The 12,006-nt window shown below is 40.1% G+C and overlaps 2 protein-coding genes across 6 annotated transcripts; one reads left to right on the top strand and one right to left on the bottom strand.

Moving 5' to 3' along the window:
• The first annotated feature begins 593 nt into the window (after window positions 1-593).
• On the top strand, window positions 594-9,070 carry LOC135583825 (adenylylsulfatase HINT3-like). 5 transcript variants are annotated; one of them, XM_065087159.1, is made up of 15 exons: window positions 605-983; window positions 2,004-2,059; window positions 3,369-3,426; window positions 4,592-4,658; window positions 5,678-5,733; window positions 5,815-5,868; window positions 5,942-6,102; window positions 6,330-6,641; window positions 6,728-6,835; window positions 7,411-7,580; window positions 7,824-7,960; window positions 8,068-8,255; window positions 8,355-8,426; window positions 8,559-8,762; window positions 8,914-9,070. In XM_065087159.1, the coding sequence occupies exons 1-7, from the start codon at window positions 771-773 to the stop codon at window positions 6,041-6,043; spliced, it is 606 nt and encodes a 201-aa protein (XP_064943231.1). In that variant the 5' UTR covers window positions 605-770; the 3' UTR covers window positions 6,044-6,102; window positions 6,330-6,641; window positions 6,728-6,835; window positions 7,411-7,580; window positions 7,824-7,960; window positions 8,068-8,255; window positions 8,355-8,426; window positions 8,559-8,762; window positions 8,914-9,070. The 5 variants fall into 5 exon arrangements, with proteins under 5 accessions (XP_064943236.1, XP_064943231.1, XP_064943232.1 ...); XM_065087164.1 differs by lacking the exons at window positions 8,355-8,426; window positions 8,559-8,762; window positions 8,914-9,070 and having other exon boundaries at window positions 594-983; window positions 5,678-5,721; window positions 8,068-8,206; XM_065087160.1 differs by lacking the exons at window positions 7,411-7,580; window positions 8,355-8,426; window positions 8,559-8,762; window positions 8,914-9,070 and having other exon boundaries at window positions 8,068-8,206.
• LOC135595780 (protein VERNALIZATION 3-like) lies at window positions 8,188-10,972 on the bottom strand. The gene is made up of 5 exons (XM_065087165.1): window positions 10,061-10,972; window positions 9,350-9,411; window positions 9,185-9,225; window positions 8,562-8,778; window positions 8,188-8,437 (listed from the first exon to the last, which is right to left on the bottom strand). The coding sequence occupies exons 1-5, from the start codon at window positions 10,250-10,252 to the stop codon at window positions 8,407-8,409; spliced, it is 543 nt and encodes a 180-aa protein (XP_064943237.1). The 5' UTR covers window positions 10,253-10,972; the 3' UTR covers window positions 8,188-8,406.
• Window positions 10,973-12,006: the final 1,034 nt, after the last annotated feature.

Genomic DNA, 12,006 nt, shown 5'->3' with positions numbered 1-12,006 from the left:
CTCCAATTGGCGCCATGGAATATCTGTACTATTGCTCTCTTTATACTACTATTCTTTTGTTTGGCATTGTTTTTAAGTGCAATATTCTCGTCACCCGAAAATTTTATCGTTGAGCCTTTCATCTGCCGTGGTTTCAAGCTGTATCGAATTGTGATCTTGAATGACTCGGTATTAACTCCTCATTCTCTTTCTCTTGCTATCTTAATTTTTGTATTTATTGTGCCAATAAAACCTCGAAGCCCCCAAATCAACAGTTGATCAATATAGGAAAACAATTAGAGCTGAATTGTGTTAAATCTCTATCCAAGACGGATAATGAAAGCTTAAAAATAGATGTGTGTGTATGTATATAATATATAGGAAAAAATATGAAACAAAAAGAATAATCATTAAAACAGGCTCAGGAGATTTTTTTTTTTTTTTTTTACCCGCATGTTAGAAACGCTAATTTAAGAAATAAAAGCAACAATGGAATAACTCATTAGTAGCAAATTAGATATATGTATCGATAAATTAAGAGGAGAAAAAAGAGGGGCCGCAGCAACAACGAATCGGCAAAAGCTGGTGGTTGTCTCGGGGCGGTGAAGGAACTCGGACACCCTTTTATTATTTTCTTTTACTCGAGACTTTTGTCGACCACTTGCAGCCGTGGACTGCGGCTGCCTCTCCTGTGCTGATTAGAGAGAGGGGGAGAGAGAGAGAGAGAGAGTTCCACGGTGACGCCACTCCAGCCAGATTCCGCTCTCTACCGTCGTCCCGTCCTCTCCTAGATGGCCCAGCGCCGCCTCGCCGTCCTCTCTTCCCACCTCCTCCAAACCGACCCTGTACTCCCATCAGCCACGCACCGGCGGGCGGGGTCCGTCGAACCTTTGGATCTCGCCTCCACTTCATCCTGCTGCGCTGGCGGAGGCGACGCTGGACGGGATGAGGAGAAGGGATGCGTCTTTTGTAGGATCATCCGTGATGAATCCCCCGCATTCAAGGTAGAATATACTCCTTTGATCAGTTTATGCTATTTGATACCGGATTTAGTCGTACTAGATACTTTCTTGAACGACTTGGAGTGTTGATGGGTTTTATTTGTCCATATTAGAACTCATATTCGCTTTCTTCTTTTTAGTTTCGTTTTCTAAAAAAGCTGCTTATGAATATTGTTGTGTTCTTCTTCTGGCTTTTATTCTCTCTTTTTCCCAATTTGATTCCTTGTATATTATTCTGGCCTAATCTTGAGAATCACAACCTCTTCATGTACATAGGCTACTAATGATCGTTCGTCACTTGGTTAGTAAATTAGTACAAGTGGCCTAGCTGGGCTATTCATCTAGAGGGAGTTAGTATTGCTTGCTTGGGGCCTCAAAGTAGGTTGAGTGAGATGGAACGAGATGGAAGGCTTTTGCTCTACTAAGAAAATTGATGTGGCCTTTTCACTCTTAAGAACTGGTTTGGGTCCTTTATTTTAGGTTTCTGTTAGACATGTGCTTTAAGCCAGCTAACCTTAATAATAACCAAAAAAGAGAGAATTACCAAAATTTGGGTGTTCAGATGAAAATAATATCATTGTTTTGGATTTTCAATTAAACAAATATGAGATACGATTACATCAGACTTGTTAGCAAATTGATTTAGCTGTCCAATCTTTTGATTGGACCATAAGCAGGAACCAAACTTTTTGTCGATACTGAACGTAATTGCATTGGAAAGAATCGTTTTGGATTTCAATGTGCCTATTTGGTGGGCTCAGAAGAATTTGGTGTTAATGGACAAAATGAAGAAACCAAATAAAGGTAAAATAATTGACCTATAATTGAGTCTTTTGATAACCTTTGAATTCTCTTCTATCGATGCTTGTGATCCTTGATCTGATGTATTGACTTTTGGCATGATTTTTACTCTCTTTTTCACTCCAAACACTAATCTTATGCTAAATGTATATTTGGAATCTTGTAGTTGTTACCATACGTTGGCCTTAATTTTTATCTCTTACCTTGTATTCTTGTTGGCAGCTTTATGAAGATGATGTATGCATCTGTATTTTGGACTCTAACCCATTGATTTTGGGGTAAAGTATCTCCACTGCTCTATGATTATGTTTTCTTAAAGTGCAAAGATGTTTTTTAGAACTCAAACAGCCATTGCTATGACAATGCACTGAAACCATAAATTTTTAAAATGATAAAATATTGTAGAGGTATTGTGGGCATTTCATCAGTTTTTATTTGGGTTTTGAACACTTAGGCAAAGTTGCATTTTTATTTTCATGAATCTTTCCATAAATATGTTGTTTTATACGATATTTTCTTTACCTGATCACGAGTATGAAGTAAAAAAATGGGTGGCAACCATTGATTTGTGCCGGTCAGCCTGATCAGACTCATGTATACCAGTTTTCGTGCTCACCAGTCAGTTCATAGTTAAGGTTGGTTGATTTTCTAGACAAATCCAGGTAAGACGTCCATATGGGCCAATTTCTTTTATTCTACAGTTAGCATCGATCCAGACTTGAGCATCAAACCTATCTAAGCCAACTTGTTTCACAAATAACATGATCATCTTATGCTAAGCTTGCCAACTTGGACAACGTGATGATCTATTTGAGGTTTTGGGTTAGTCTTAGTCGTGCTTTGCCTGACTTGAACGTAATTCAATCCAGCCTGGTCACCAGCTTTTTTGTCATGTTATACTCTTGATTAGCTTTTTGTAGAATTATGCACCTAGATTCTTGAGGTTAATGTTTCTCAAGCAATGGTTGTTGTGAATTGTGAAAACATTTTGGCGAAAGTAAATCCCTCCCAAGCTCATTTTTGTTGACTAACTCAGAGGCTACCTATCAAACTGGATAGGGCAGTTTGAAGGCATCAATTTTAAGCCATACATTTAACGTAGCGCTAGGCTGGTTTCAGAACAAAGGTCAAGTACAAGTTCCATATATAATTAGGATTAACCAGATCTAACTTGATCTGCTGATGATATAAGAAGAGGGTAATTAGTCTTGTTTAGACATGTTGCTCTATCTCCATCCGACCAAATTGTTGTAAAGTTTGGGTGTCTCAGTTTGGGTTAAATATTTGACATGTTAGTGGCACTGATCAGTGGCCAATCTTACTAGCATACGAAACCTGATCAATGTGTTGCCAACCCTATGTTTAGTGAACTGTGACCTTTTTCTTTTCTTTGATGGTAGTAACTGAATATGAATTGCTTAATAGAAGATGAAACTTGAAATTGCTTGTAGTTGGTAGACTACGAATTTCAAATATTTAAAAATGGGATCATACGATTGCCTATGTTTTACTCTTTATGCCATCTTAGTTATTTTCTAGTTTTTATGAGTTGTGATGTTCAATTTCTTTTGGTCTTTTCTTGTATAGGCACTCGCTTATCATCCCAAAGTCACATTTTCCTTCACTGGAAGCGACTCCACCTCCTGTGAGTTCTCTGTATCTTTCTTTGTGTAAACTTGTAATGTTGATTTTTGAAGTCTGTTTAGGTGATAACTTTTACTATCTGTATTACTAGCCTTTCATCTGCAAAATGTGAAGAGAGGCTCCTCAATAAATTTTATTGGGACACCTTCGATCCTGGACTAACAGAATCTCTGTTCTTTTGATTTATTTGTCTGTCTGATCCCACCATGGGGCACTGCTAAATCATTTTTCTTTTTTGTTTCCTGTTTATCAAATTAGAACATATAAACTGAGGAAATCTCTGGGGATTGTATGTTTTTCATTTCTTCTGATGGTCTGTCATACCGGTTTTCATAATAGATGGATGTTGCAAATTTCTCTTTCTGCAATCTGCTTGAGGAGCATTACTGATTATGGTGTTCATTTGGAGTGGATCTTTTAAAGCCGTCTATCTAGATGCACATGCATACGTATTAAATATGAATCAATAGATGCAGTGAAACAAAGGTTCATATATTGTTTGATATCCCTTGATCATGCTAGTCAAAATGTTCCATCTCTTTTTTTTATTAATTCTCAGGATCTTTATCATATGGCAAAGCTAAGAAATATTGCTAGCTGCCACAGGTTCGGTCCTTAATCCATTTGCCATGGCAATTGGAAATGCATAGACCTTGGAGATGAAATAAAGAAACATTTTCTAATGCTTAACCAGCTTTTGTATCGTAGAAAAGCCAGTTTTATACTCCTTCAAACATCAAAATTCCCCTAATTATTGAACTAATGTCATATTCCAGTAGTGTCCAACTTTGATTGATTTATATCACTCTGGTTGATTTATCATCTAAAATTTGTGCTAAGAAATTGCCTACATATGTAAAACATGCTTTAAGTGAAAAAAAACTTGTGACAAGGGATGAGACTTCATTGCTTCTGTTCTATATTCGATACCTCCGTTTGAAGACTTCTCCGGCTGAGCTTTACTAGGATGAAAGCTGTCATGATATATATACCATTACAAGGACTTCTATCCTCCTTACAAATAATATGTACTCCTCCTCTATCCTACTCATTTTCTAACATCCAATTGTACATGTCTTTTTGATTGAAACAACTTACAAATTCATCACTTAAAATAAAATGAGAAGGATATTTGACTGCCTTATTTTTACATGTTTTTGATTCAGGTTGTAGCAGCCATGTGTTCCAAGATACCATTTCTCAGCAGTTGTATAATGAAAGCTACTCGATGTGGTAGGTGGAACATGTTCAAGAATTCTCTTGATTAACTATTTAATAATCTTCTTTCCTTATATCTAATAAAACTTTTGTTTTATCAGTGGTTTAATTGCATCTTGCTTCTCATGGAACCATTGTCGTCTTTCATCTTATCGCTTATTCTGTTGGAGAACTCCTTTGACAAACTTGTTAGCCCGCCTTTGCCACATCGACCACTGCATGCCAAACATTGTTTTATTTCATCATGGTTTAGAAATTTAAAACTAATGTCTAAGAGAATACATGGTTTTTCTAGATGGTCTACACACATTATTGTCTTTGTTTCATCCTTACTTTTGAGTGTTATTTTATAAGTAATCTTGCTGGTAGTAATTCTTGTCAACAAACACTTCCACTTATTTTTTGGATGAAGCTTTCCGTGCTTATTGGGTCTTAAAGTGGGTAGTAAAATATTTTTTTCTTTGTTTTTCATCTTTGATATCTCTGTAATAATGCTTTGATTTATTGCATTGAGTATTACTTAAATCCTTCATATTATCACTTATAATATGTGCTTTTCTTTTAAATCACAAATTGTCTCACATCATGATTCTTACATCTGGGAGGGAGCTTGCATGGAAATATGTCCACTTCAAGTGGTTGGTTCTACCCATGCTTTAAAGTCCTGCTCAGTCTCCATTACTCAGACTCCAAAACCTGACACCATGAAACAAATGCCCTACCGATCCCTCCTCTACCTTTTAGTTTCTTCTTTGTAGTATGATAGTACCTGTTTTTGCATCCTTTAGGGACTCTATTCTTTCTAATGTTCCTTTGCATGAACTTAAACTTATAATTAGAAACCAATGTCATCAACGGCGACCCTCGACCCACTGAAGGATGAGTTGCCTGAGTCTGATCCTCATTTAAGCTATTTGCTACTGGAAAAATCGAATCAAATGTCAAAAAATGGATAAAGAAACCTTTTGAGTACCTCTTTCTTATCATCATGTTTAAGTGGTTGATTACATCTGATTGATTTGCTTGCTAAGCAGATTCATTCAATTTATTGGTCAACAATGGATCAGCGGCAGGGCAAGTAATATTTCATGTTAGTGCTCAACAGATGGTCTCAGTTTGTAAATGGCGGCTGTGTATTTACCTGATTCCATTTAACCTTCATCTTCTGCAGACTCATCTTCACATAATTCCTCGAAAAGCAGGAGACGAACTATGGCGTTCTGAGGTGAGACAACCGGTAAACTCTTCTCATCCTGCCCACCTTAATCCACTTACTTTTACAGACTTATGACATGCAGAGTTGTAGAAGGCACCCCATCGAATCAAACCAGGAAATCGACCATCTCGTGAATTCAATCAGGCATCTGGTTTCTTCTTCTTCTTCTTCTTCCCAGCAATAGCTGCCGATCTAATACACGGATCGTCCCAAAGATTCTGCAAGATTAGGGATCCCAACTTGGTATACTATTTGCTCAGAACTTTGTATATTTATGAATATGCTATTATTATCGTCTATTTAAATCGGTTTATCGCACTAATCATAATTCTGAAGTCTGTAACAGTTAGCCTCAGATTCTGACATTTTATGAGCTCTTCATTTGCTTTCCTTTTTCTGTAGTTAAAACCCACGGAAGAGCCATTAAAAAAATCTGTACAATCATAATAAAATAAGTATAATTGTGACAGAAGATTAGATGCTTGGGAGGTCCTCCAGCATGGGATGGTAGATAAAGAAGAGTGTTTCCAAACAAGCATTTGAACATGGAGTTGATTTCATTACCATCACAGTGCGTCCAACACACTCCCTTCCCATCCTCCACCTGATCTCAATGAAGGCTGCTCAGAGTCTGCAAGCGGTCGATGGCGTCGAGCTCGCGAGCAGGCGCTTCTTCTTACGGCGGCGGCGGCAGCGGCAGCGGGGTGCAGGCACTTGCAGTCGACGCAGACCCAGGCCACCATGTTCTCCCTCGAACCGTGCTACTCCTTTGAGCTCCTCAGGTGGTCTTCTCCATCGTCTTCATATTTCCTGAGGAAACAAAGATTTTGACGCGTAATGATAGGCACTGATCCCAATCTAATGGCAGGGCATCAGCTTCGAGCTGTATGTAGGTCAACGCTGCAAGTCCTGGTTCGACGACCAGGCGTTCGTGCTCTCGCTTAAGATCCATGGAGGCGGGCCAAGTGCAAGCTCGGTAACGCCGCCCACCTTCTCCCCTTCCCTTCCTCTCCATGGACTCTCTTCCTTGACCTGTGTGTACACGGCCGGAGCTTCTCCGACGCTCCTTACACTGATTTGGCCTCGTCCAAACCCCCACTAAAAGGTTGGGAGTGCAGCGACGCCTTTAAATGCCTCCACGAACGATACCAGTGGGGTTGGGATCGTCTCCGAGTGCCGCACAGTCATCGGGCTGCGCCTCTAGAAATCCCAAGCCAGGTACGTGGCAATGGATGGTCTTGATGTGGGGATCAGACGGCTCCAACCAGAGGCATTGTTGGAGCGGAGCGGATCCTAACCGCACATCATCCTTGCCGTACACTTCTAAGAAAAATATACACCACCACTACATAAGAAGTGCAAACTTAATATTCGCTATTAGAGTATACAAAAGTTCTGAGCAAACAGTGTTTGAAAAAAAAAAGTCTAAACAAATAATAAAGGATTAAATTATATGAAAATATTTAAGAGGAAATATATCTAAAGAACATATAATAATATATTCTTTCAAGAAAAATATTGGGGTGTCTAAGTTTCACTATTTATCATTAGGGAGCGTGGATGACACATTCATCCTCGTACAGCTACACCATTGACTCCCTTTGAACTCGTTCGAGTGGGTGAGCGAGCATTCATGAGCAGTTGGTGCCCACAAGACAACAGCCTGTGGTGTGATGTGACTTCTACAGCTCCACCAGCAGCAACCACTACAATAAATTAAGGTCATGAAGGCTTGAGGTCATAACCACTGTGAGTTTAATGTTGCAGTACATATCTGTGAGTCAAGGTGATCGATATTTGACTCGATGACTTGGGTACAGAGATAGATCTTGATATTGTTATGTAACAATGTCTTGCCATCCACGAAGGCATCACGGACAAATCATGAAACTTTAGATCAATGTGTTTTGCTCTGTGTTTTCTGGATTGATATTTGATACATTATATATCTTCCTAAATGTTAGGCATTTAAGATCACAGTTACGGTTGCATGTTTGCTGTCACCTACCTACAGAAGATGAGCCTCGGGACTTGGCATCGAAGCTTTTCTGTAGAGCCTACGAGGTTTGATTGCAACAATGGGATCTCAGGTTCAATGGGAGTATGGAACTGTTTCCTCTCTTTTCGAATCAACTCTCTTGGTATTCTTGATTTGGAATCCTTAATGTATGTATGTAATTTAATTTTGATTTGGCTCGTTTTGTGCAGATTGAATTTGATCGGGTGTGGCATTGGGCGATTATGAGAGCCTTCCTGCAGCAAACGCTCAGGCATTTCCAGATGCTAATGCTATCCTTTCTTCCTCAAACAGATAAGAAGAGACAGGACTTCTGCTCATGCCAAATATCATCGACATCTTCGCTTCATCAAATCACTGATACAAGCAAGTTCCCCAGGTAGGAGAATGGAACAGACAGACAAGAACACAAAGTAGTTAGGAAAGCTTTTTAATTTAAAGCACGCATCTCATCCATCTTTGCATGGCTGCGCTGTAGGTCTTCCTGATCTGCCTGCCGAGAAATCTTTGCAGTCCAAAGAAGACCATCATCACATCCATCCATTGACAGGTTGGTAGCACCTTTCAATTCGGCAAAAAAAGTTCATCAGTCTTCACATAGAACTAACTCTTAGTGGATCTATATATGCACAAAGCACATTATGTTTTAGATGAAGTTGAGCTCTATTGATCTGATATGTAGTACCTTCTTCCACCGCACCCATTCTCCCTCTGGCTGTTGAAGAACATGGCAGCAACAGGATCCCCGAGGTTGTAGACTGCTGCAAAGTCTCTTGTGCTGAAGTTTTGCCTCCATCCCGGTGCATAGATTGTTTGCCGGACGGATTGCCGGAACAGCACAAACACAAAGCGATGGATTCCAGAGATGGGTCGGGGACTCTCATAGGTGACTATCTCGTTCCCTGAAACATACAATTACATTTTTTTTTTTTTTGCAAGTAAAGAAATACAAATATCATTCATTCCTTCTAAGAACTTAAGCTAGTAGACGAGGCATAATTTTAATTTATTTTCTAACATTTTTACCCTGCCTATAGGTGGAAGACGAATCAAACTCGAAACATCAAATTAATGGATTTTCTTTTTCAACTGTGATTTGGACAAAATCCGAACACAAAATCTTTCGCGTTTGTGTTCGATGATAATAGATTGAGGCATGATGTTAGTAGAATATTACCCTCTTATTTGGATTTATTTTTCTTGATCTATGTCCTTCAACTATATGTTTGCTAGTCTATCTCAAGCACGGAGGACATGAAACATAAAAGGAATAAATGCCATTATAGTGAGCAATGTGTTCTAACTCACCATAACTGGCATTTGTTGTTTCTGGGATGTCTGTCACCAACCTACCACAAGACAGAACAATTAGCAGTTAATTTATGAGGAAAAGATATATTGTTATATATATATATATATATATATATATATATAACTTTTAGGCTGCATGTAATTGTAGCAAGCTCATCTTACCAATGCAGATACTCTCTCTTGGTTGGTGTGCTGGGGCTTGGTGCATCAGGGTCCACCATCACCTGATCACATACCCCCATCCATCATGGTTAGCTCAGGCATTAAGAGGGCTACTTAGTCAGATGCAACTGAAAGATGATCAAACACGACAGAAGCATTAAGAAGTCGGTGCTGTATTCCTATTCTTATGATTAGATCAGTAGTAGTTGTTTGGAATACTTTCTTGCCATTGGTTGGAATAGAAGACTTTCTTGCCATTGGATGATCATGGCAATCACGGTAGTTGTTTCCTAGAACCAAAGTACCCTTCTCCTAACTCATTCTGGCATCTCTGCTCGTCTTGTGTGAGCAGGCTGAGGATGGGGAGAAGATGTGTGCTGGTGAACAGGACAAGAAAGTCAATCATTCTTGTCATTCCAAAGGCAGCAGGATTGTGTGACTGCTGTCCTGGTTTCTACCTCCAGTCCAAAAACCACTTTGCATCTTTACCCACCGTGAGTTAGGGTGGACTTTTGGCTAATCCTAACTCTCTCAAATTGGATTGGATTTCTCAAGACATTTCACTGTTGATGGCGATGGCGATTGAACTTGACTAATAAAGTCAAGTAACTTATTATTATTACATAAGTGATAGATTTAAATTTCGAATATATGCAACAGTATTATATCATAGATAAATTAATATAATGCTTTCAATCAACGGACACTTACAAGCGTGTAAAGCGTCCTCATGTCACGTCCTCTGATCTCGACCCTGGGCTCGTCGGCGATCGTCGAAGGTTTGAGCTCGGACCCATTGATCAGCTCCTTGTTGTTGTAAGTCACCTTCAAGTTTGCGGACTTGACGAATGGGTCCAGGATGTCACCGACGACATTGCCGATGACTAGCGGATCCCTCGACATGATCAAACAACACAGAGAAAAAGGAGACTTGCAACCGAGTTTACAAGACAAAAAAGTGTTGGATACGGTGGCTCGTTTGCAATGGCAGGGGAGAGTAGAGGTCGATGCATTTTTATAGAGCAGGAGCCCGATGGGAATCCGGTCTTGCTCGAATCAAAGGAGGTGTAAACAATGTTGTGATACGAATAAAACGCGTCGAGAGGCTCCACCATTTGGGCCTCCACAGGGACTGTGGGCGATTGGCATGACACCATGGCGAATCAAATCGTCTGCTGGAATTGTTCGCATGATCTGGATCCTCTGGGAGGAGTGATAGGGTACATGGGAGGGAGGGGAAGAAAAAGTGGGCTTCCTTTTGACCTGCCTCCTGCAAGTGTCACCCGGAGATGTTGTGCCCCGTGCTGGAATAAGAGGAGTTGTAAGCCCCTGGGGCGAGGAACAACATGGTGGTGGCTTTTTGGCTTTTGATGGCTTCTCTGGCCACCCACCGTAGTATCATGGCAGATGACTTGGGTTCGGGCATGTCACTCCACTACATCCCTGTTTTCTCATAGGGGTTGGGGGCATATTGGACGTGGTGGAGAGGAGGGAGAATCCAAGTGTTTGTGTGGATTGTCTAATGATGTCAGCAGTGGAAAAATGGGTCAAGATGCTCTGCTTTTTAGCATTCTCTCTACCATTGGCCCTCTTGCGTCCGCCGTCCGGTAAGTCCACGTAAGGTTGTCGTTCTCCAGATTTGAGTTCCTTGCTTTTGATTGATCTAAGCGATCCATATACATATAGATAGATATCAATATAGGTTTTGGGGAGAGCGTCAATACACTCAAGTTAGCTCTAAAGATATAGAAAGGTGTTCGACACCTATAAGGTGATAACCTTATCATTGTATCAACATCTGTTCTCTACTCGAGAACAAACACTACGGGTATGATAAAGGATGGAGTCTGTTGTTCTTCGAATGAGAACATACGAGAAGAGACGACTTTCTGGCTTCGGTCCCACTTGCGATGTGGATTTAGGTTGGATTCTCCTGTTGTATTAAAATTAGATTGTGCAGTGGTGGTGAAGGATCGAAGCCTAGATTCCTTCTAGGATCCACTCCTACTCACCAAATATATTCCCCAATGATTCATCTCAATCTAAGATGAGTTATATTTGGGTGAGGAATGACTTGTGTCAGTGGACAAAGCAACCAAGACAACCAAGACATGGACTAAAGCTCATTGGACCTACACTACTTTTACTTGCGCAGGAGGATATAGCAGTTTGCTCACACGTGGCAAGACTGCTTCGAATCTAATCTTTCTTATTATCCTCTTACCCCAAACAAATCCCACCTGATCATAACTAACTAAACTATTGATGTCTACTCTCTGTATATATACAAACAGAAATCACCAAATCGATTAGATCAGAAAAATGATGAATAGATGAGATCGAGATGGACCAGAAGATTTCCTACTGAGACGAACAAGATATGGTTGTCCAAAGTTCAAAGGAAGGACTTGGAAGTCTTGTCACACCTAGAAACCAGACACGTCAAAGATGCAAGCGTATGCTTAGTTTTATGTCAGTGGACCTTCACCGAACGCCATGATGCACGTATGATTGGATCAAAAGGTGTCACATGGACACGGGCAGAGGAAGAGCATCCATCACCTGCTTTCCATGGGTCCTTAAAGAAACAAGCATGGTGATGGAGAATAAAGGAGGAGGTGACTTGAAGGATTTAAATAAATGGTGATTGCATGGGC

The sequence above is a fragment of the Musa acuminata genome, chromosome BXJ1-10 (assembly GCF_036884655.1).
Source record: "Musa acuminata AAA Group cultivar baxijiao chromosome BXJ1-10, Cavendish_Baxijiao_AAA, whole genome shotgun sequence".
NCBI lineage: Eukaryota > Viridiplantae > Streptophyta > Magnoliopsida > Zingiberales > Musaceae > Musa > Musa acuminata.
The sequence above is the reverse complement of the archived record's forward strand: the minus strand, read 5'-3'. Positions and strand labels throughout refer to the sequence as shown.

Excerpts from the sequence above, each read along its gene's own strand:
- LOC135595780 (XM_065087165.1), bottom strand. The coding sequence starts at position 10,252 with ATGTCGAGGGATCCGCTAGTCATCGGCAATGTCGTCGGTGACATCCTG. Across the intron at positions 9,226-9,349 it reads AAGAGAGAGTATCTGCATTG|GTTGGTGACAGACATCCCAG; the intron begins GTAAGATGAGCT and ends GTCTTGTGGTAG. Across the intron at positions 8,779-9,184 it reads AACAACAAATGCCAGTTATG|GGAACGAGATAGTCACCTAT; the intron begins GTGAGTTAGAAC and ends TGTATGTTTCAG.
- LOC135583825 (XM_065087159.1), top strand. The coding sequence starts at position 771 with ATGGCCCAGCGCCGCCTCGCCGTCCTCTCTTCCCACCTCCTCCAAACC. Across the intron at positions 2,060-3,368 it reads TCTAACCCATTGATTTTGGG|GCACTCGCTTATCATCCCAA; the intron begins GTAAAGTATCTC and ends TTTCTTGTATAG. Across the intron at positions 5,734-5,814 it reads CAGGGCAAGTAATATTTCAT|ACTCATCTTCACATAATTCC; the intron begins GTTAGTGCTCAA and ends CATCTTCTGCAG.